The sequence below is a fragment of the Anthonomus grandis genome, chromosome 6 (genome assembly GCF_022605725.1).
Source record: "Anthonomus grandis grandis chromosome 6, icAntGran1.3, whole genome shotgun sequence".
Taxonomy (NCBI): Eukaryota; Metazoa; Arthropoda; class Insecta; order Coleoptera; family Curculionidae; genus Anthonomus; species Anthonomus grandis.
The window spans coordinates 7,170,542-7,196,340 of record NC_065551.1 but is presented as its reverse complement, the minus strand read 5'-3'; the positions used below and the strand labels follow the sequence as shown (position 1 = coordinate 7,196,340).

The 25,799-nt window shown below is 33.7% G+C and overlaps 1 protein-coding gene across 1 annotated transcript in view; it reads left to right on the top strand.

Moving 5' to 3' along the window:
* LOC126737756 (aldehyde dehydrogenase, dimeric NADP-preferring-like) overlaps nt 1-25,799 on the top strand; it is a 51,601-nt gene that overhangs the window by 4,668 nt on the left and 21,134 nt on the right. The window contains exons 2-4 of the mRNA XM_050442786.1: nt 17,138-17,246; nt 18,945-19,141; nt 25,507-25,747. Coding sequence (XP_050298743.1) covers nt 17,150-17,246; nt 18,945-19,141; nt 25,507-25,747 — 535 coding nt within the window. The 5' untranslated portion in view covers nt 17,138-17,149. The remainder of the gene's footprint in view (nt 1-17,137; nt 17,247-18,944; nt 19,142-25,506; nt 25,748-25,799) is intronic.

Sequence of the window (25,799 nt, the reverse complement as noted above, 5' to 3'; positions counted from 1 at the left end):
ATTAAGTTGTATCTCTGATGTTATGGAGTCGGATGATAATGTTACAACCGGTGTTTGCAGCCAACAAGAGGTTTAAAATTATTTCCGGGTGGCACACGTTGAGCTTGGGTACTCAAAGTTCAATCGTCCAATCCCTTTCTCTATACTTTCAACTCTAAAAAATACCATTTTATTTTAATAGTAAATAATTTTGATTTTTAAACCAAAACTGAATTTCTCTTTAATATTTCTCTTGTTACTGGCAAAAGGCTGAAATAAATAGGCGCAATCTACGTGCGTCGCTTATGAATGAAATCAATTGGGGTTAAACTCCAAATGGTAGAAGAGGAAGTTGGAAAACGCAATTGTTCTTTTTATAGTTGTGAATTTTTATTGCAACACGTGGATTTTCGCATTCAAGACCTCAGTTGACTGGGCCAGTATTTATTGTTACTAGTAATTTGGTAGGTACATTATTGTCAGTTATTGTTACTATACTCTATTTCAGAAGTGTGTAGAGCAATAAAACCTCATTAGGTATGCAAAAGTGGTACCTGGTGATCCACCAATATTTTATACCACTACCTTAGTTGGGTATTAGTTTCAATGTAAAATTCTTTCTTTTCGTTGATTGCAGGTAGTGCCACCCGGTTTTGGGTCAATTTATGAGTTTTGCCCATTGTTACCCACTGATAAACATTGAAAACGGTTCGCCAAAGGCGTGCAACTGGGACTTGTTTTTTACCTTATTATTAATGTACTTAAATGCTATTTTATTTTAGAAAGTTACTTTTGTTTAAATGGAATAATATATTTTTTTCACAAATTTATTGAACATAATATGTAGAGTAAAACAGTTGAAAATGTCACTTTTGGATCTGGCACTTTTTGAACAGTGTATAACAATTTTAAATTATAATAGATTGTAGTCTTCTTCGTCATCTGACGAACTGTCATCACCTCTTGACATTATAATTAAAGGATCGACTGTCTGATCGATGAGGTTGTCAAGATCCCACATTTTGTCCTCTTGCTTAATTACATGCTGGACTGCTTTTTGCCAATTCCCTGGTGTCGCTTCCGTAATGGCTTGATCAAACAGTAGCTTAACATCTTTCATTTTAAAAGTCGTGTTTTGTCTTGCTACAAATCCTTTTACCTGCGCCCATATCAGTTCTATAGGATTTAGTTCGCAATGATATGGCGGTAAGCGCAGTACAGTTATATTATATTTTTCGGCTATATCTTCCACGGCGTATTTCATGAAACGAGTTTTGTGTAAGTTTGCTATTGCCAGCAGTTCTTTTTTTATCAAATTTGCTTCAAACGCAATACCTTTTGCAGTCAGCCAATCGATAATTTCTTGCTTTCTCCAACTTGAAGTTGGCGTCTTCTCTATTCGCCGTGAATGATAGCTTGCGTTATCCATAACCACCACCGAATTAGCCGGAAGAAATTTTATCATTTCACCAAAATAGTCCTCGAAAACGTCTGAGTTCATGTCTTCATGGGGGGAAGACATGAACTCAGACGTGGGGGAATATTATTGAGCAGGACTATTATAATGAAATTAAGTATTTATCACATTTTTATAATAAACATATTAATTACAGTAAAAATACTTAATTCTGTTAGAAATAGAAAATAGAGTAGTACTTGTTTGTAGCAGCGTCAGCGACTATACAGGTTGGCGTTTAGTCGCTTACTTTCTGGTTGATAAGTGGCGCGGTGGAATCCGACCGTATGGTTTGCTATTTTCGGCAGGGCACAATCAGCAGACCTCATTTTGTGTGATTGCATACTGCACTATGGAGTCTTAAAGCGCTAGTTTAATTTTTGTAAATATTTATTTTTAATGCTGTTTATATCCCTTCTGAAAAAATTTAATTAATAAAATGGTTTTATGGAGGCAATTCGGTGGTACAATGCAGGGTTTTATTCTGAGTAAATTTTGAAAATAGACTGATTTCTTGTGCTAAAGTATTTAAAATGCCGTGCTACATTTTGGGACCAAGAATATAGAAATTGTCACATCAAAGCTCAAGAACCACCTATTGAAATGGTCCACGAGATAGAATGGCGAATAAAAATGGTTTGTAGTGCTTTAGTTTTGGATTCAATACGATCGAACAAAAGTGTTGGAGAAGGAACAGGTATAGAAGAGATAGGAGAAAGAAATACGTATGCACCATAAAACTGTGACGAGTACTTGGAAAAAACATGGACACAAATGTTTTAAATATTCCAAAACCCAGATGTTTCCTGAAGACCAGTGGCACTTCCTGATATAGACCTGGAATCAGTCTATTTGCAACAAAATTTCTGTCCTACTTATTATGCGGTTAAGAATTTTTTGCAAATACTCTTCCTAACCGCCTCATGAGTGGGGCTGGCAATATTAAATGGCCTCCAAGATCTCCCGATTTGTTACCAAATTACTTTTGTTTCTGAAGTTATCTTAAGAGCTATTTATAAACATCATAACAGTAGGCCAACGAATTTAGAAGAGTTAAGAAACAAAATTGATAAATCTGCTAATTCCATTTTACGTTGAACTCTTTTTGACAGCTTTTACGATAGCTGTTTCTTACTTTTCACCTTTTGTTTAGCTAAGGAGGGAGGTCTTTTTGAGCTTTTTATTTAAAGAATTATTTAGCGGGTTGGGAAGGGCGGGAAAACTTTTCTCCATAAATGAAAATTCCAATATTTTTGTAAAGATGTATTTCAATGAGTTCACATATTAAAATAACAAACAGTAAGTCAAAATTAAAAATAAGCAAAAATTAACGAAATTACAAATAGAAGTCAAAGTTTTAAAAAAACCTTGCATGATGGATCCGGAAGCAATTTATTTTTATACGAGGGGGGCGGTACCGCATTAAGGTCGAAAATACGTAAAAAAAATTGTTTTGTGTCATTTTTCATTTTTTCACGAGATCTCAATTTTGTCATACTCAAATAAATTGAAATTTTAGGTCTAAAGGTCTATAGAGAAAATATGTATACTTTTTGGGACAGGTCCGTATATAGATTGAGTAATTATAAGCGATTAAAAGTGAGTAAAAAAAAAATTAATTGCTTCAGAGGCTAAAAGATACTTTTTATAAAAAAAGTGTGTTGACGAAAAGACTTAGTTTTATAAGAGGAATGATATATTAGAAACTTTATTATTGAATATTTTGATTTTATTCAAAAAACAGCAAATGCCCGAACTCGATTCGGAACTGTGTAAATTGTAACTGTGTAAATTAAGCATCTTGTGAAAAACTGCCCTTTGCAAAAAACTCCTGAAACCTCTGAAAAATGCCAAAATTACTCAATGATATAAGGAATTCTTTGTCCATTGCATAAAAATGAAACAGTAAAAACACATTTCTAATATTATTGTCTTCAAGCTTACAGTTCTGAGAAGGCTTTCTACATTCTAGTTACTCGTTTTGATAAAACCTTTAGTTTGAGTGTGACGGATGTTACCATTAAGCAACTTATGGCAATTAATTTAATGGAGTTTTAGTGAGCATTTAGAGCCGAGCGCCGAGCCTCCCTCTAACCATAGATAGGATCGACCACCAGGTAAAATGTTGGTGTTGTTTTAAATACGCGCAAAATATGATATATGATGAAAACTAAGATTCTATGCTCTAGCTCCAGGCGCTATAGTCGAAGTACGATGCTATGGTTGGAGCGAGGGTCGGAGCTCCGTTGTGGCGACACCCTATAAGTTGTGAGTAGTCCAAGTATGGTATCGTAGAATAAGCATATATAGGCAAACTATGTACACCTAATATCTTTGGTATACCAAACACTAAAAACATTTTTAGCAATGTATTTTGTGAGGATGCAATAAATAAAGTGCTAAAAAAAACTGATTCCAGATGGTCAGGTTGGTTCAAATTTGTCATATGGAACTGGAAATCAATAAGTTCCACCTGTCCTTTCTTTCCATTCCATTTCTATTCTTTAGTTATTATAGGCTTTACCTACGATTTCTTTTAATGTCTGGCAGTTTTAGATGAGAATATACTATGGTTTTTACCCAGAATGTAGAAAAATAGCAATGAACCAGGTAACCAAATTTGGACACTTTTGTAGGTTATCTCGGTTGATATAAGAGATAAATTTTTGCGGTTTTTAGATTACTTTGATAGTTTTTTATGAAACGACATATGTCATTCTCAAAAATTTGACAGCTGTCATAATTTTTAATCTATAAAGTGAATTTGAAAATTTTAGATTTTGGGAATCTCCTTATATCTTCTTTTTTGTATAGCACACAATTATATAATCTGCTTAAATATAATAATTTAGAATTTTGGGATAAAATACAAATTTATTTATTTTTTAATAGAACGCTCTGTATATTTTTAAATACAAATAATATTTTTTTTTCTTTTAAAAATATATAAAACAATGAACTTATTTTCAAAAGTTACTAAATAAATGAGAATATTCGTAAAATAATAACCTATTATTTTACGAACTATATATTTTAATAGTAGGCCATGGTCACGCATCTCTATGGAAACAATGTCGCATTATTTTTAGGATGGCCAAGGCAGAATGACGGATAAGTAAAAATTTATCAATTTTAAAAAAGGTTGTTTCTCTCTATTTGTACAGCGCAATTTGCATTTATTCAGATTCAGAATGGCAGCACAAAGAAATCACGAAAATTTTGAAAAATATGATATGTTAGTTTGCTACATAAGATGTAATGAGAATTCCATCCAGGGGGCAGATCTATATTTTAACAGATACCTACAACATTTTTTTTATCCATTATATACCTACTTATTAAGGAGTCGCATTACGTCTAGTAGTTTCGAAACTAAGACGAAAAAATTATCAAAAAGAGAATCAATTGGATGAAATTAATGTGTTGGCATGCGTGGCTGCAAATCCATCTACATATTGTAGTGTCATTGAGTCTAAAGTCGGTGTTAAGAAAGAAAAACAAGGCTCATTTAATTCTAAAAACACACAAATTCCACCCCCTCAAAAAATTGTTCAACAGTTACAACCTGGAGACGGTGAACGTCGCTTACATTTTTGTAATTGGTATATTGCCTAACGAACTTTTAAATATACCTGGACTGGCCACGATACCCAAAAATGACCACAGCATGGTGGCCGCCATTTTTATAGTGGTTGTGTCCTTTTGATGTTGGTCACTCTGAAAATTTTTAGTGTTGCCAACAAAAAATATATTAAATAACGGTAATGAGGTTGACGTTTGACGTGTGAGTATAGCGGATTGCCTAATTTTTGGCGATTATACGTGAATAATGTATCACCATCTTTATTTAAAGGTATTTGGTTCAGTTTCTCAAAACCGAATTATTGTGAATTGTCCGTATTGTATTGTATATAACTATATATTTGTGTTCTGTGGTTTATAATAGAATAACATATTGAGTTGTTGACAGAATAATATATTTTTACTATATAAGCCCTTTATAATTACAAACCCTCATAAAATCATCTATATTTTGATTGTTATAGATATGGTTGTACCCATTAATGCGGAAACACTGTACATGGAAGAAAAGTAAAACTCGTAATAGTAAAAATAGAATGAAAATAAAGCTTTTTAACTAAATTTGTGAAGTAAATACAAGCAAAAATTTAAATGAATATCATGATTTTTATGGTATTAGGATTTATAAGATTCAAGATTATCAGAATGATAAAACAAATATTTTAAAGTGCATGCATCTATTGCAAATTGATTGAAAACTTTGTTAGGTTATTTTAGGTGAGGATTACTTTCTTTCATAAATTTTAACGAAATTCTTAAAGAAGTACCAGAAAAATCACAGATCTAACGCAACTATCTTAAATTCTTACCTATATGTAACTTTCTATTTTATATTACTAACTTAAACTTGTCAGAGTGACCAACATCGAAAGGACACAATCACGCAAAATAGCGGCCCCCTAGTAGTGGTCATTTACTTTTCATTGAATTAGCAGTCCAGGTATATTTATAAGTTCGTGGTCTAGACCGTAGCCGATCGATAGTTCTAGCCTGGACACTTATCCCCGCTTCCATCGATACCTCACAACAGAAGCCGAAATCATGCGAGGCGACGACCGCATCGCGATGGCAAAAATTCCGCGCTGCGGCACATATTTTGCGTTGATTCGAAATAATATTTTACTGCAGGTGCTTGCTTGCTTGTTTTATGGCACTGCAACGAGGCAATTGCCAGCACAATTTGGAGCGACCTCGATGTTGACTGGCTCTGGACCAAATCGGGACCGCTGACTTGTACTTAATTACTTCAGACTTCCTTTATAGTGCTGTGTGGTATTCCTTCATTTGTAGTGATTAAGTCTATTAGTATGGACAAACACAATATAGGTAAATTGGACAAACATAAGACATCACAGGTTCTGGGATTCTACGGGAAAAGAAAACATAGACAAAACACGAATTGTTGAGCAGAACTATTATAACCGAATTCGATTTATATTCAAAAATGACATAATTAGATCAATTGACTCCTCATTTGGTTCAGACAAAACAGTATACATTGTTAAGGGGGTGGGGAAATTCCTTTTAACAAATTCTTTATACAGATCAATATAAGGAATGTAATTTATAGGATATTCCAGAAAGAGATGATTTAAGTCTTCAACAGAGCCACATTCACAATATGGGTTATCTTTAATCTTAAGCTTATATAAATGCTCTTTAGTCAAACAATGGCCCGTCCGTAATCTGATTATTGTGGTTATGTATTTTCGATTTTTGAAAGGTACATTTGAAAACCATTTGGTTTTTGGGAAAGTATTTTGTATTTTAGAGTATTGATAGTTCTTACTATGTACTAAAGTTTTCCAGTATACTTTAAACTGATTACTCATATCATCCTTGATCAGGTTAAAAATTTCCATAGAATCCACTTTCATATCTTTAGGGACATTCAGGTCTTTACCTATTCTTGCCAATAAATCCGCCACCTCATTACCAGGAATGCCTGAGTGTCCAGGAATCCAAGCAATTCTTATGTCAAAATTGTTCTTATTAGCTAGAGAAATTAACTGCTTGGTTTTGATAGACCAGAAATCGCTTGAGGTTAGACCATATTTATTAGTTTTTTGTATCGCGCTTCTTGAGTCTGAAAAGATTATTACCTTCTTCAAATGCTTATTTATAGCAACCTTTACAGCATCGTGTATAGCCACGCATTCTGCTTTACATATACTTATTGAGTCTGGGAGTCTAGATGAAAATTTATAGTCTATGTCCGGAATATATATCCCATAGCCTAATCTTTTATCTTTTTTTGAGGCGTCCGTGTATATATAGGTATAGGAGTTTTTAAATTTTTCTGTAGCAGTTACGAAATATTGTTTTAACATAGTGTCATTCTTGTTCATTCCTAAGTCTAAGATTTTAATTGGATTGTTCAGGATATCAAAATCAATTCCATAGCATGCATAATTTGTATCTTTCCTTATTCTGTTTAGGTAAGGAATGAATTTTTGTAAAGCGAATATCAAATATGGAACGTTATCAGAGTTAATGTAAGTTGGCAATGTAATCATTTTTCTCCGGATTCTCTGCAAAATCTCTAGTATAGGATGATTAGTTATTGAGGTCAACCTGGCAATGTATTTATTTGCCAAGGTTTTTCGTCTCTGCTCCAAGTTTACCATTGCCGCTTCCGCTAATGAAGCCGCTTTAGGAGTCGATTTCATACAGCCCAGGCATATTCGCAATCCTTCAAAAAAGACTACATTCAATTTATTTAGACCCTTTTGGTTTACAGGTTTTAAAAATATCGAGCCAAAGTCCAGGTGGGATCGAATCATTGCTCCAAAAATTGTTAACAGGGTAAGAGGGTCAGATCCCCACCAAACCCTACAGACAGCGCGCAGAATGTTAAGTGCTTTTTTAGCCTTATCAGCTATATGGTCAATGTGAATGTTCCACTTTAGATGTTCTTGCAGAATATGTCCCAGATATTTAACATGGGGTTTATAATCAATAAGATAATTGCCAATATGTATAGGTGGAGGGGGATTTTTGTGATTACCCTTTGTGAACCAAATTGCTTCACACTTCTCGACGGAGAGGGAGAGATCATTATCTTTTAAAACACAATTAATCATTTCCAATGCTCCATTTATTTTGTTTGTCATATCACTGACATTGGAACCTTTCACAAAAACAGCCAAGTCATCAGCATATCCAATTATTTTTGCAGAATCTAAGTTCAATTAAAATAGCTCCAAGATATACAAATTAAAAAGTATAGTGCTCAAAGGAGAACCCTGTGGGAGTCCTTTTGTAGCTAGATATGGGCCCATGAATGTGCCATCAGCCTTTCTGCTGTATAGAAGTCTATTCACAATAATTTGATGAATAAGATTGTTAATTTCAATAGGAATTTGAAGCTGATTTAATTTATTATACAATTTATATATATTAACATTATCAAATGCAGATTTAATGTCTAAAAATACTGCAATGACAGATTCAGACCGACCAAAGGCCTCAAGGACTGAATTTGAGAGATAAGCAATATTATCATATATGCCCTTGCCCCTCCTAAAACCTAGTTGTTCATGTGTGAAAGTATTTCTGTTTTCAAGGAACCAGTCCAATCGATTTTTAATCATGATTTCAAGGATCTTACAGCCACACATTGACAGTACTATAGGCCTATAATTTACCGGTAGGATAGGGTTTTTCTTTGGTTTTAAAATATGAATAATGTTATATTTTCTCCATGCCTCTGGAATATGTCCCTCAAACAGACATTTATTATATATATTTAGTAAAGTTAATTTTGCTCTTATTGGTAGATGTTTGTACATTGGGTAAGCTTTGTCATCCATGCCAGGGGCGGACAATCTTTTATTTCTTAATGCGTTGTTAAATTCATTTAAAGAAAATGGAGTAACACTATTTTCATCCCGTGGTTGCAAGACAACAAAATTGGGATCCAGATTACATACAGACACACTAGACATATTTTGGAGAATTTCTTTTTTAATATCATCTGAAATAATATAGTTGCTTGAAGTATTATTTATATTATTTGAAAATTTTTTAATTTTATTCCACACATATCTAATATTTGACTCTCTGTTGAGTGTTTGACAAAAAAGCTTAAATTTTTCTTTTTTGTTAAATTTAAGTCTCTTCTTTGTAGTCGCTATGCATTTTTTTGCAGTAAGGTAATTTTCTAATGTAGGGGTATTATTAAAGTTATTTATTGCATTTTTCCTTTCTTTGATCCAGGTAGAACATTCTTTGTCCCACCACGAATTGCCAATGTTCTTAGAAACACCACACTTTTTAGTAGGAATAGCAATATCAGCCGCTCTATCCATGATGTCCATTAATTCATTATAGGTCATATTAAAGTCTTCTACGTCTATTTCTAGTATTATATTATCATGATAAAGTCGCCAGTTCGCTTTATTAAGGTTTCTGGCCATAAAAGGTGCCGTAAAAATTTTCCTTGCGTTGAATTTTAGCGATAGGTTTAGTTCTAAACAGGTCAGGTAGTGATTGCTATTAGCACAGTCATGTATGACTTTCCAGCAACTGTTTACTGCCAATATACCACTTACCATAGTTAAATCAAGAGCACTAGTATATGAGTTTGGACTTTGTACCAATGTACATGAGCCATCATTGATTACCACTAAATTATTATCTGAGATAAAATCTGCAATTAGTTTTCCCCCTTTGTTGACAGGAGAATCATCCCATAAAGGGTGGTGTGAGTTAAGATCACCCATTATAATGGTTTGTTCTATGTTTACACCCTGTATTAGGTCTTCCAATAAGTTGGTAGTAATATTTTTATCAGTATTGACATATATATTTATAAGGTAAAGTTTACCTAGTTGAATGGTAATATATTGGGTTGAGTCAGAGTTGAAGGTTTTTAATTTGTTATAAATGATATTCTTTTTAATACAGGTTGCAATCCCACCATAACCATCTGGTTGATCTTCCCTGATTATATTATATGTTGGCAGAGTAAAATTATAATGTGATTTAAGCTAAGTCTCATTTAGGAATAAAATATCTGGTGATTCCCTATGAATTAATGATATCAAATTATCCCTATTGGAATTAATGCTACGAATATTCCATTGTATAATTTTAAGATTGAATTTGATGTATAATTTTTTAATTTTAAATATCTGTGTGGGAGATATTAAATGTTGTGTGTTAATTGTATTTATTTAATAGTCTGACAATTCCAGATCCATTTCTAGATCTGGGTTTTGACGGGATAATATGAGTTTTTTTAGGGTGTCAAGATAGTCATCATTTGTTGTATTCATAACAAATTGTATACATGTTTCCATGTTACAAGGTAAATTGAAATTATGCTGTGCACTAATAGGCTTTTGAGAAGTTACTTGAGAAGGACTTGAAGAATTTGAGCACGAGAAAGACTGTGAATTGATTTGAATTTGAGAAGTGTGGTCAGGATCGGATTTATTAGGTCTAGAGTTAGGAAAAAATAAGCTTTCTTCATGGAGTTTTCTGTCGTAGCCTTTTTGGACTATTCTTTTTTTATTGTTATTAACTGTAGCAACTTGAGAGTATACCCTTTTAATAGTGCTATTGTTCATGTTTTGGGTTCTTCGTTGGGAGGTGTTGAATTTTGGGGGTACTGAGATTTGTCTCTTAATATTGTGTTGGGAAAGTCACTTGGATTGTAAACAAATTCTCCTTTGGTGATATAAGATTTTTGCATGCTTCATTTGCATCATGGAAAGTTAAATTTTCAAAAGCCATCAGTTCCTTAATATTTTTTTGTCTTATATATTCTGGACATTTTTTTGAAATTGATTTATGGTTTTCTTTACAAAAGAAACATTGTGTGGTACATGAATATCCATTTTCATCATCCAAATGATTTTCCTCCAGTCCACAGTTAAAACATCTTTCCCGGCCTTTGCAGTTTGTTTTTGTGTGTCCAAAACGTAGACATCTATAGCATTGGGTCACTGGAGAAACATATATTGTGACAGGTCTTTCTAGTCTATATAAATTAATAGATCTTGGGAGAAGGATACCTTTAAAGGTGAACAAAACGGAACCTGTGGGTTCATAAGATGTTGTTTTATCCTTAATTACTTTTCTATTTAACCTTTTAACATTAAGAATTTCAATATCTCCATTTGCACTGCATCTTTTTATAATTTCATCCTCTGATATGTCAGTATCTATTTGTCGTACAATTCCTTTGCATGTAACAAAGTTAAATGGGATAAATATTTTGTAACCCTTATTTATAAGAACAAATTTGTAATCCTTATTTATAAGAAAAAAAAAAGAAAAATTTATTTTTAATAAAATCGTTGGCTGACTGAAAATTAGTAAATTGAATGGATATTCTATTTAGTCCTTTATTATAAATTTTTTTAATGTCTGTTAAATTTAAATTAAATATGTCTCTTGCTATTTTAATATTATTGAATTTTCCTATATTGAAGCCAACCTGTTCTGTAGATTCCAAGTAAACAACAAAGGGACCGGAATCTGTTTTTGAGTAAAAGACTGTGTTATTTATTGAGGAATGTGACTCTGACGACCTTGGATCTATTTGGTTCACGTTTAACTCACATTTACTAGTATCATTAATAACAAAATTACAAGGAATATTTCCCAAAGATTTTACATTTGATTTGGATACTGGTTGTTTAGATGGGGGGGATCCGTCCCCCCCTGTGTCACTCATTGTGTAAAAGGATGTAAATTAATGTATTTTATTAATTACCCAATTAGAAGCCAAAAAATATTTCAAAAAAGTCAAAACGAAAGCATATGAAGAAAAATCAAGCTATAAATCAGTTATGCTCAACTTACCCTTTTATAAACAAGCACCACCCAAGTTAGTCGTGAGGAAAAGACTTTTCTTAGGTCGCGAAAGCTTATCTCAGATAAGGCAAGAATTTACGTTGCTGCTACTACCACGGTATTCACAGCACTGTTTACTGCAGTTATTATTGTAGTTTATAGTAAGTAAGGTTACGCATTTAAAATTTTAAATTACCAAATTATTTTGATACTCGCTTTGAGTTTTAAAAAGAATAAAAATTCGGTATTTAAATTAGGTGGGTAAATTAACAATTTTATTTTTAACTTACATTTTACAATCTTAATTTTATTTAGAATAATGCCTACCTCTTGCTGCATTCCTGTTTCAGCTCAGAAAAAATTAAAATGAATTTTAAATATTTTTTTTTGGTTTTTTTTTTGATTATCTTCAGAATCATTCAAACTTTCGATTTTTTAAATAAGCAACAAAAATTTGGCGTAGGTACCTACCTAATTTTGTTTTCGGCATTAACATTTTTACGAAAAAGTAATACAGCAATGCAAAAACTTTCCCATAGCAACCAAGATAACCCACAAAAGTGTAAAGAATAAGTTTTTGAAAATTTGTTTTTTTTCGATAATCTTCAAAACCACATAAAATATAATATATATATTTTTTTATATGGCATTCTTTTACAAGTAAATAATGTGCAACTTTGGGGTAAATTATCCATTTTCGTATTTTGAGGGTAGACGAATTTAAAACACCGTTTATGTATATTTTTCCAATAAAATAAATAATAAAAAATATTTAAAACATTTATCATATACCTAAAAATACGTAATAATAAAAAAAATATATTATCTTGTAAAATGTAAAATATTAGGTCCCGCGGTATCTTCACTTAGTCGTTCCACTGTACGGCGTGCGCCACCAAATCTCGGCTTCAATTTTGACGCCACGAAACCAGTGTCACGGCTAGAACTCTCGATCGGCTACGCCTACACACAGTTGAATATTAACTTTGGCCAATTTGTAATAAGGAGCGATGAAGCCTATTTTTTTTATTAAATCGAATCTTTAAAAGGCATAATAGCAGACATTGACATCAATAATTTATTTTTTATTTATTTATTATTTTTATTATTTATTTATTACTCTTGAACGTCAGCGGCAAGGAAGATTCGGGTTTAGCGTTGCATGTTTCATTTTCTATGGGTAACTAGTGTTTAAAATGTTTGAAAGAGTGCTAACAGCAGACCGATATTTGAACATACTATAAGAAGAAATTCCCGAGCTTTTAGAAAATGTTCCTTTGGCAAATTTAAACATTATATATTTGCAACAAGATGGACCAGGACACTGCTAATATTATTCGGCCATTCCTAGAGAATTCGTTTCCGCAAAACTGGGTACGAACCATTGGTTCCATAAGGTGGCTAGCAAGATCTCCCGATCTTTTCATCTATCTTAAACTTTTTTTGTAAGGCCTCTAAAAAAATTAAGTTGGTGCGGCATACAAATTCTGAACAATTATAGCAATAATAACAGCTATAGAGAATTTGCATGCGCGTCCCATTATACTTTCAAATGTGATAAAAAAAATTAAATTAATGGATCCTTGAAGGCCAAGGATCGCGCGGTAAATTTCATAAAACTATTAAGAATTTAGCTACAAAATGAATAAGAAATTAAACAATGAGTCTGTCTAAAAAATATAAATTATTAAAAAAATTAATTATTAAAGTCAATTTAATATTATACAGGGTGTTTCAGAACTATGGGATCAAACTTCTGGGGGTTGTTCAGTGCAACAGAAGAATCCATTTGAGTATAGGAACACATGTCCGGAAATGCGTCACTACGCCACTACGGCTCTAAGACGCGTTAAAATTTATAAAAATGTTAATTACCTAAATAGGATCTGCTGCATTCATTTTTACCTTTTGTACATGATACCATAACAACAATTATTTAAAATCAATGCTTATCAATGTCAATTCTCAATGTCATGTTTAAAAATTTTATAGCTTACAATTTTTAAACATTTATTGCTAATGGAAAACTTTACCAATCAAGAATTGGCGGATATGCATTTGGCATACGGAGCAACAAACTGCAATGCACGAGCAGCATCGCGGTTGTATCATGAACGTTATCGCGAAGGACAGCATCCTGGATACAAAAAGTTTATTGCGGTTCATGGGCGGCTCGCTGAGACAGGCAATTTTTCCAAGAAAACATCAGAGTCGTTGGTCTATCAACGTATGGGCAGGCATTGTGGATGATTATTTAATTAGATCATACCTTCTACCGGAACGGTTAACAGGACCTATTTATCTGCGTTTTTTGGAGGAAGTTCTCCCAGAACTCCTTGAAAATGTTCCACTAAACGTTAGACAGCAAATGTGGTTTCAGCATGAGCAAGTGAGCCGGAGCTCCAGGCTCACTTTGCTGTATGTACAAGTACGTGAGTATTTGGCTCAGCGGTTTGGGCACCGTTGGATTGCCAGAGGTGGAGCAGTTTCTTGGCCTCCTAGGTCACCCGATTTAACGTCGCTCGATTTTTTCTTGTGGGGACATTTAAAGTCTTTAGTCTACGAAACTCCAGTAGAATCAGAGCTAGACTTAATTGGACGAATAACAGCAGTATTTGAAATCATTCAAAACGAGGATCAAATTTTTAGTGTAGTCCGCCGAATCATGTGCGGCATTTAAATCGGTGTATTGAGGTTGGAGGAAGACATTTTGAACAATTGTCGTGATGGTATCAGATACAAAAGGGAAAAATAAATGCAACAGATCCTATTTAGGTAATTAATATTTTTTCTAAATTTAAACGCGTCTTAGGGCCGTAGTGGCATAGTGACACATTTCCGGACATGGGTTCCTATACTTAAATGGATTCTACTGTTGCACTGAACAACCCCTAGAAGTTTGATTCCATAGTTCTGAAACACCCTGTAGATATAATTGAGGGCATATTATACTTAGTTTACTGAATTATTTTTATGATATGGTCTGTGAGTCAAGAACTGATCTAATGACGACCCAAGTGTTCAAAATGACCTCCGTTATTCTGGATGCCCATCTGCAGAGGCTGATGAGTTGAAAGAACAGTAGTCTCAATTTCAGCTTGGGATGTTCCAGATGGCATTCTTAATTCTTGAAATCATATTCTCGCGGGAAGATGACCTTAATGCAAAGACTATATCCTTAATTCTTCCCCAGAGATACAATTCAAGGCACTAGGGCAAGGACCTAGAAATATCCATTAATTTTTAATATGTGCGCAATTATAAACAGAGCTATTCCAACAGGCAGCATCTAAAAAATCTTGTGTTAAATATTTGCCTTGGAGGCCAAGGGAATAGACTAAGAATAGACCGAGCCAATTGTTCGGACAGTGGTTTCAGAACTGATTAATATTATGACAAAGCAGTGGGCACTATTTTATTTACCAGTAAAATGTGATTTTATTTAAAATATTTTTGTTTAAGGTAATTGATATGAGTGAGCTATTCTTACGTAATAAAGAAAAGTTTTATTGGTTTTTTAAGAACAGACGTTGGTAGGGTAGGAAAGATTTCGTGAGCTTATGTTTTACTATTTTTTTGTCATTGGTGTGATTTAATTGAAACTTATTGTTTAGCATTTATTTAAATATTTATTAATTTATACATTTAATGGATTTTGACATAACCAGATTTTCTGAGATTATGTGTCTACTAAATGTTAGTAGTTAAGTTGATTGTCAATTGTTATCCTTGATATTGAGCTGATTTGATTATTATAACAAGTATTTAAGATAAATTTGAGATACAATTTCTTCAAAGCATTTTTATCTAATTTTAATTTTAATGTGACTTAATAAGTCAGGATGCGTTTAACCCCTTTGGAGCAACATGAATGTTTTGATGATATATTTTATAAATTTTTATACTATTTATATATATTTTTTAACTATTCATATTTTTTAGACTTACAATGGCTACTTTAACGTCTTATTCATTTAAGGATAAATATTTAATAGTTTTAGGAAATTTACCGAGCGATCGTTGGCCTTCAAGGCCTTCAAAGGTCCATTAATCTTCCCAATATTTGAGGTTAGGAACGAAATTTTCAAAAACAATTTTCACTGGCTTCTTTGGATATTATTTGGCTACTTTTTTATAAAGAAAAAGTCACATCATTCCATTTGATTTATTTAGGATTTTGGGATGGTATCAAAACTAGCCTCCTGGCGGAGCAAGATTCAGCTAAATCAACTATATTTTGATCGCTTATTATTGCCTAAGGATCGCTTTTTTTAACGATATCAAATTTGTGAAAATCGGTCAAACTGTTAAGAAGTTAAAGCAAGTTATTGCAAAAACCCTTAAACGCCCACCATCATCTTTATTTTTAAAATAACTGTTTTTTTACAAAAGTCATACGACGAACGGTTCTTGACATATGTCCGAGGAGCAGTCTTACTAGGCCAGATATTTTTAAAAAAGGAAAAAAATAAAGCGGATTTTTTTATTAAAAAATATATAGTGTTCCATTTAAAAAAAAACATTTTTTTATCTCAAAATCCTAAATAAATCCTAAATCATTATAACAAAAGAGATAAAATATTCGTGTTCTACGGAAAAATTCCAATCAAAAAAATTTCTTACTTTTTTTAATATCTTAAATAATAACGGAGATACAAAAGACGTCCTAAAATCCAAAAAATTTCAAAATCACTTGTAGATTAAAAACTATGACAGCTGTCAAATTTTTGACAACGGCATATTTCGTTTTATAAAAAAGTAGCACAGTAATGAGAAAACAGCATGGGTCTATCTTCTATAATGACCAAGATACCCTACAAAAGTGTTCAAATTTGGAAACCCTGTACAGGATGAACATTTTACATTAACGATGTTGATTTTTATGTTCCGTATAACCGTAAAACTGTAGGCCGAAACTTTCAAAATATAAATTTCAGTATTACGTCTTCCAATGACTTTGTCATGTTGATTGGTTTGAAATTTTCTAAATTTTATTAGTCATAATTTTAGATAAATGAAAAATAAACAATGAATTTCCAGAGAACCACCCTATGTATAATTTACATTTTATAGTTTGCTGTCTTAAGCACACAGCAAACATATATTTTTAACTATTAATTGGTTATTTTTTTAGCATCTCGTCGATAAAAAAATAAAATACAAAAAAATATATCAATTAATATGCGTTAAATGATGCGTGGCAATGAAAAACTAAGAAACTTGTTAAATATGTTTCGAAACTCTTTGAAGTGGGTGGACTTGTATTTTTTAATCATATCCTAAACTGCAACATAACAAAATCTTTTTTTTTTTAAGGTTAATGCTACAATGTCAAATAAAGCGGCAGAAATTGTGCAGGATGCTCGAAAAGCTTTTAATAGCGGCAAAAGTAAAACCTATGAATTTAGATTGAATCAACTTAAAGGTAAGATCGATTACTGTAGGTTTTTTCATAAAGATAGATAGATTATTTTAATAAATCCTTGTTTTTGACATGTTATATGTAATAAAGCAATCTACCTATATCTGTATCTGTAAATGCAGAGGCTAATGCGAACACCACTGCACTTAGGTCTCAGCAGGTCCACTGTGCACCTCTGTTAATTAAGTAAAGGACCTTTCCCTCAGCTCGTTGTCCAGTACAACAAATTGACGAAAGCGATAGAGCCAAGAGACCCCTTGGTCTTTCCAAGGAATAGGTGGGATACGGGAGAATTTTTTTGTATGTTGATGAGATAACAGGGCAATCGCTCCATTGTATCATGGTTGCGTACCCCACATAAGAGATTCTTGCTTAGTTTCGTCTTAGGTGGTCATTTAATTGACAGTGATTAGTAAGAATATGCCTGTTATAAGACGTTTCCTTTTATGATCCTTTGCGGATTACCTCCTATTTGTCCAGATAGTTGAGAAACTTCTTGGACAAATTTCAGCCTAAAATATCATCTCACCGCTTATTGAAAAAACGTGTGAGAGTATGGTTTTATTATTTCATTGATATTCACCATAACCAGACCAAAGGGCTCCGACCCTACTGGTTGAAGAGCGGCTGTTCTTTTAGCAAAGGAGTCTTGAACATTGATCCAGTGGACTCTCACCCTGTTTTTGGAAGAAGCTTCCACGAGTATGCGATGGCATTGTTGCACTAGTTCTGTCGCGAGGCATGGTCTTGACATCTTAAAAATTGCCTGTCTGCAGTCTGTGTCAATACCTACCGTTTTACTAGTAACGTTGCTACTTATTAGTAGTATAACCAACCATCGGACAGCATAACTTTGAAACCAAAGAAGCACAAAACCATTTAAGCTCTGGTTAGTTGGTTCCCATTGCTCGCGTTATGTTAAGGCAATCCATAAAGAAATATAAAAAATAAATGCATGACACGAAATATATAATATCAGTAGTTAAGAGACTTGGTGTAAAAATTATAAAATTATTAATTAGGAGAAAAATCAAATTTTCCTATAAAATTGCACCAAACAAAAATATCATTATGATCATCTCGACTTACCTCAATACAGAATTCAAGTTAAATAAAAAAATATATAATAAAAAAAACTTATAAGTTGCTTGTATTACTGAGTTAAAAGGCAGTTAAATTTTCTAACAAAATATTGGTATAGTCCATACCAAATAAACTTTGATGCACATACGTCTGGCGTGTATCAAACAGAGCCAAGCCATCAGGATCAAGGGGCAACAAATTTAAATTGATATAATTAGTCAATCTATTACCAACCTCGATTTTTTTGGTAACCCAGTTTGATTTATTTATTTGCGTTTCGTCATGTAAATAAACCTTGTATATTTTAAACTTTAAACTTTCAAGTTGCAAATAAAAAAGGTTCATTTCTAAAAATGTCGAACGAAAATATGTATTTAGCTAGAGTAACTATTAGTACGATAACATATTTTTCACTTGTAAAACATTTTAACTCAAGGAAAATATGTACAATATGGCGACGCTGCACATGTTACGAGTGATAAGGTACTTCAAAATTTATTTGGTATGCGCTATAAATAATATTTTGAATATACCAAGTATAAAATAAAACCCAATAACTTTAAAGTTAAGCCTACATCCAAACTTTGCAACTAATAACATCATTTTCAAAAATTTTAGGTTTACAGAAATTCATAGAAGTTAATGAGAAGAAAATAGCCGACATTTTGGAAATAGAAAATACCAAACCAATATTTGAATCCTATTTAGGAGAAATCATTTATATGAAAAATGACATTCAGAACGCTATAGATAATTTAAAACGATGGATGGAGCCTGTCAAACCATCAAAAAATTTGATGTTTATTATGGACCAGGTAATTAACAGTGAGCAAATATTTGAAAACTTATTTGATAAAAAAAGTTAGCAAGTACAAATATTAAAATAATTTTATATTACATATACATTTTTTAAAAGAATTATCTGATATTCCGTTATTACTTTTTAGCCATTAATTTTCCTTCTTAATTATTATATTTTGGCAGATGTATATTTCAATTTTTAATCAAAGATTCAATGGTGACTAAACTATTCTAAATCGTTTAGATGAACGTATTTTCTAAAGTTAAATAATTTCTTCTTCTTCTATGTGCAGTCCACTAATTTATTATACACCTACATATTACTAGAAATATTTATTTACACTGTATTGTAGGGGTTCCTTATATACCCACTAGATCATTCATTCCAAAAATTCGCTGATCCTCTACGTATATCCAGAGATGTGTGCCTGCCGCTTGCGCGACCGTGATGTTTCCCGAATGTCGGAGAATAGGTGGTATATTTGCGGCAGTTAAGATCTTTACAATACCCGTCTTTAAGCTTATTTTGTCCTGAAATGGTCCTAAAGATGGTGGATGTCGATATGGGAAAAAGGTTCTCCCTTTGCAACAAACGACTTCTCGACAATCCACGCTTTTCTCCAGAGAACGACGTTGAGGAATATAACAACACATCAGAACTTGCAATCCACATTCCAGGTTGGGAATTGCCTTCTCAGGTCCTCGGCAAGCAAATCCTTCTATAGAGAACACAAAGAATCCCAAACATCCCTTATTGGTTGGCTTTTAATGTGACGCCTCTTTCTACCAGTCTCTTCATCAGTTATCTTCAGTGATTACACGACTCTGGGTTTAGACTCACCCAGCTCTTGAATTTTCTGCGGAAAATCTGAGCTATTCCTCCAAATATTTGCCAATTCTTAGCCACGCAATGCCAAAAGCCAAAGCATACTCAGCTGCAGCAGCAACCAAGACTCGCTGCACTTTGCAGATCACACGTCTTCGCGTCTCTTACGGCCATTAGAATGATGTCGTCTTCTTGGTTTCCATAATAACGGTGGAAGTAAATAACTCAAATTTTACCCCTCGGCAATTTTTGTATTTTGTAATGTACGTTGATGACTTCCAGACCATGTTTTCTTCTTTATGTTATTGAACCTCTGGTCTTTGATATTGACATCATATGGATCCTTCATCTTTAATAAAATCGCAAACTTGACCATGAATGATATATATTCATCTATACAGCTTACTGATGTAGTCCTCCGCGTGCTTTTATAGATAGCCTGGCAATAAGGCAATAGGAACAAATGAATAAAGCTATCCCAATTTCTTTGGTGATTGAAGGCTACTTTAGCCAAATACCGACTAATGGTTCTATTCACCGTTACACCCTGAGCCATCATTTGACTGTGGGTGTACTGCAGTAGTCCCCTGTTGGAAGATAGTATATCTCAACCCATTTGTTCCAGTAGTCACGACATCGATATACTTCAACTCAAATTCTTACGATATTCTTATTCCCCGCTTCTGGTTCGGAAAAGAAGCCAGCGACAATCGCAATCCTTTCAAGCTGCCTTACTTTGCGTATACCACGGCGTTACAAAAAGTATTCCGTTTTTTCTGTGGTTCATGTATTGACATACAAAGCATTTTCTACACCAGTCCTTTATCTCTGCCTTGCTACTGACCCAGTAAAATATATCTTTCATTTTTCCCAGTATCTTTGTTAGCGAATGATTTTTCTAGCAACTGTGAAACTCCACATTAAGGCACAACGATTTGCCTTTTCTCCTCTTTCCAGTCATGGTCTGCAGTCGTGGTCAACTATTTTCCGCCACAAGAATTCATGTTCCAAAATAAGGGAGTCCTAATATGACATTAGAAGAAAACTGTTTTTAAGTCGAATTGTTTTCAAACTGGCTTCCGGAAATGTGTCACTACGCCACTAAGGCCCTAAGACGCGTTTAAATTTAGAAAAAATATTATCAAAATTAGTTAATTAAATAGGATCTGATGTATTTATTTTTACCTTTTGTATATGATACAATCACAACAATTGTTCAAAATGTCTTCCTCCAACCTCAATACACCGATTTAAACGCCGCACATGATTTCGGCGGACTACACTAAAAATTCGATCCTCGTTTTGCATCATTTCAAATGCTGCTGTTATTCGTCCAATTAAGTCTAGCTTTGAGTCTACTGGAGTTTCGTAGCCTAAAGACTTTACATGTCCCCACAAGAAAAAATCGAGCGACGTTAAATCGGGTGACCTAGGAGGCCAAGAAACTGCTCCACCTCTGGCAATCCAACGGTGCCCAAACCGCTAAGCCAAATACTCGCGTACTTGTACAGCAAAGTGAGCTGGCGTTCCATCATGCTGAAACCACATTTGCTGTCTAACGTTTAGTGGAACATTTTCAAGGAGTTCTGGGAGAACTTCCTTCAAAAAACGCAGATAAATAGGTCCTGTAAACTGTTCCGGTAAAAGGTATGGCCCAATTAAATAATCATCAACAATGCCTGCCTATACGTTGACAGACCAACGATTCTGATGTTTTTTTGGAAAAATTGCATAAGGAGTTTCTTCGTCCCGCTATTCCTACTATTAAAAATACCCTCTCTTGTGAAAGAGGCTTCATCGGTCCACAAAACAAATCGTTAAAAATTTGGTTGTGCAATGATGTGATCCAGAAGGCATCGACAAAATTAAACTCTAGGATGATAATCGGCTGCAGTCATACCTTGAACTTTCTGGAAGTGGTAAGGATGGAATTGTTGCTCGTGTAGTACCCGCCAGACAGAAGCCTTACTCGTATTTATATTCTTAGCGACGTCACGTGTGCTATTTGATGGTTCATCGGCAACTCGCTGAAGCACCTCTTCTTCAAATTCGACCGTTCTTACGGTTCGAGCAACACCAGTATCATGCCTCTTGGTCTTAAACGTGCCTGTTTCAACCTGTCTCGCCGATGAACCGCAATAAACTTTTTGTATCCAGGATGCTGTGGTTCGGGATAACGTTCATGATACAACCGCGATGCTGCTCGTGCATTGCAGTTTGTTGCTCCGTATGCCAAATGCATATCCGCCAATTCTTGATTTGTAAAGTTTTCCACTAGCAATAAATGTTTAAAAATTGTAAGCTATAAAATTTTTAAACATGACATTGATAAGCGTTGATTTTAAATAATTGTTGTTATGGTATCATGTACAAAAAATCAAAATAAATGCAGCAGATCCTATTTAGGTAATTAATGTTTTTTATACATTTTAACGCGTCTTAGGGCCGTAGTGGCGTAGTGACGCATTTTCCGACATGGGTTCCTATACTCAAATGGATTCTTCTGCACTGAACAACCCCCAGAAGTTTGATTCCATAGTTCTGAAACACCCTGTATATCGACCATCGCCGCTTCGCATCGACCTTCCTTAGTTTGGCGGGAGTGGAAGTAGCGCCTTTCGATGGTTTTTTCTGATGTGATCTGCTTTCTCACATTTTCGTCACTCTTGGATGATTTTGCAAAGTCGCCCACTTCTAAATCAATTGTTTTTTCACTGAGCTTTGTTTATGTTCTTAGCAGCTTCAAATTTAACTGCATGTGTTAGCGCATCTACTAGCCTAGATGGATGTGCTAGTAGTAAGTCCTGCTTCATTTCACTATCGCGAAGTCGTACAATATTAGCTTCAAATTCTTGCAAGGGTTTCCCTGATTTTTTGCACAGATTTTTCAGCTGCGTGTTGTAGATATGTTCCAGAACTGGCCATAATGCATCTCTAAATGCTTCACGAGATGATCGTTGATTTCTTCCTCTTAAGGGTACATTTATTGTAGGGCAACTGCCTTATTCTTGGATGACCAACCGTTTGCTCTTACAGTCGCTTCAAACTAGGGGTGATAAACGTTTCCTGATGGAGTACCATGAAATTGAGGCGGCTTGAATGCATCAGCCCAACAAATTTCGTATTGGTGCATACTTCGTTCTTCTTGTCCACTGCTGAAGGTCGACAGAGCTTGAATATTAATTAGTTTTTAACTTCTAATCTGGAAAACTGAAGTCATAAGTATTTTAATTTTCCATAGCATGTAAATGTAAGAAAAATCCATAAATTCAATTAAAAAAATATTAGAAATAAAATAGAAGAAAACGAAAGAAAATACAAGATAACAAATGTTAAATAATTAAATAACATTTTTCTTAAAAAGGAGTTCTTATATATTTTAAGATTTGTAGTATTTCAGATAAATTCTAAACGCATTCCTAAATAAATTGTTCAAGCTTAATAGCAATAAAAAATATATTTCTTACAGGTAAACAATGCTCTGTAGATAGTTTTATTGGGGAATTCGGACTCTGCTAACAGAAAAACCATCTTATCCTGGGTGTATTCTCACACACAGCTGTTCTGACAAACTTTTATCACCGTGGACCAGTCAATATGTTCCAAGTTTTTAGTGTTGTTGTCCATAATTAACAACTAACTTTTGCTTTGTATTTCTAATTCAAAGCTTATATAATATTTCAAATAACTTTCTAAAAGCTTGTGATTGTCAGGTTTTGTCATATGGTTTTCATGAAATTGAATACTTTAGAGTATATGTATTTTATGTCTTTCCTGCAAAATTTTTAAAATTCAGTATCCCCGTCCGCTTTGTCTTGTTTTTTGTCAAAAGCATGGGTGAGATCTATCGAGCACATAAACACCGGCTTGTTAACTTCAACAGCTTTTTCGGCTATTTAATCGAGTATGAGTACGGTAACTATAGTCGATCTATTGTCTCTGAACCCCTATTGCTCCTCACATATTTCAGTTCTAATTCCTTCTTCTGCCAATATCTTTGTAAACATTTTGAAACTAAACTTAAGTCTGATTACTGTAGTTTTGGAGTCTGCTTTCTCTCTCCTTTTTTGAACATTGGAATTGTAATGATGTCCTTCCACTATAAAGGTACTTATGTAGGTATAATATTTTATTATAAAGATTCTTTAGTCACTCATGTTGTTTCATCTATGCCTCTTGATTTTTTGTTTATTAGAGCTGTTCCTGTTTGCTTGATCTTCCCTATGGGTTCCAGTTCTAGTTGTAGGTTCTAGTAAGTTCTGCTCTCTTCTGCCTTCCATGTAAGTCGTGTTTCCTATCTGATTTTTTTTCCCAATACCGCCGTTTAATTGACTGGATTTCTGCATTAACCACAGTTTTTGACAGCTCTATATACCTCGTCCGTAACGAGTTCGATCGGTATTGAGAGTACGATTTTCGTTTTTCAGCTGCTAAGTTCTTTACGACTTTTTCAAACCATAGCTTAGTATTTCGTTTTCCGATTCTAGTTGTATTTGTCATTCTTTCTGACCGGTTCATTTTGAGTTTTCTTTATTTAATAAGTCGCGACTCGTATGCTTGTCAGTACGAGATTTTGATTGGCATTTGCTGAACTAAGAATTCTTACGTTAAGTATTTGAGAAGGGTTAATGTTTTTATTTGTTATTATATAATCTATTATGGACTTTTGATTTCGTGTTTTTTGAAATTTAAATTGAGGTTGCGGCTTATGTTGAAAGAATTTGTTATTTAGTAGTTCATTTAAAGCGTATATCTGTACCAGTTGTTCACCACTGACGTTGATTGTTTGGTTATTAAATCGGTGTTTGACCTTCAGTATAGTTTCATTGCCTATCCTCGCCCTAAAATCTTATAAAACTATAATTTCATTCTGCTTTCGGATACCGACGAGAGTTTTCTGTAGGTTTTGGTAAAAAGTATATCTACCTAGGATTTGGTGATGTCGGGCGCGTAAGCACTACTTATCTTACTTCGTTTTTTTCTAGAATATCTTTTACTGCTTACTGTGTTTTTCCACTTTCCATTTATCAATATACCTATTCCCGACGATGCTATTTAATTTTATTCTTTCCCGCTGTATATAAGGATAAAGTTTCCATATCTGGCATTACCTTTACCCTTCTTTTTTGTTATCGATATCGCACATTCTATTATTTTCCACCTCCGTTATTATTTCTTAATCCTTATTTTCGAAAAAGGTGACATTCCAAGTAGCCACTCTCAAGGGTTTAGGTTTGCTTGTTGTTTTTTTTTCTTTTCGCATTCGTATATTGTTCTTGCCATGTCGTCATCGAAATAACCAGTCCCATCCGATTAAGTCGTTGGTTCTAATAGTTTTACAATTTTTTGATTAGCCTCTCCCATGAACCCTCTTCTTTTATCCGAGCTTAAGACCGGCAGCTTCAATGGTTGAGTTACTTAATCCATTGAGCCGCTGACGCCGGCAGACTTTGAGAAATTAAATTTCTTTGAATATACTCCAGTGCACACTTATTTTTCATGTCACCTGCAAAGTTTTTGAATTTACCTATTTCTCCATTTTACCATTACTAGATCGAGCTAATTCCAGAACCATATGGAGTAGTACTAATAATTGGAGCGTGGAATTACCCCTTTGCTCTTACCTTATCACCATTAGTAGGTGCTATTGCAGCTGGAAACTGTGCTGTTATAAAACCTTCCGAAATAACTCCAATGTCGGCTAAGTTTCTGGAAGATGAACTACCCAAGTTTATTGATAGCTCCTGTTATTTTATCTATAATGGTGGAGTACCAGAAACCACTGCATTATTAGGTAAATAAATTATTTATGTGAATAGCAAAAAAAATGGTTTGAGCTTTTTATT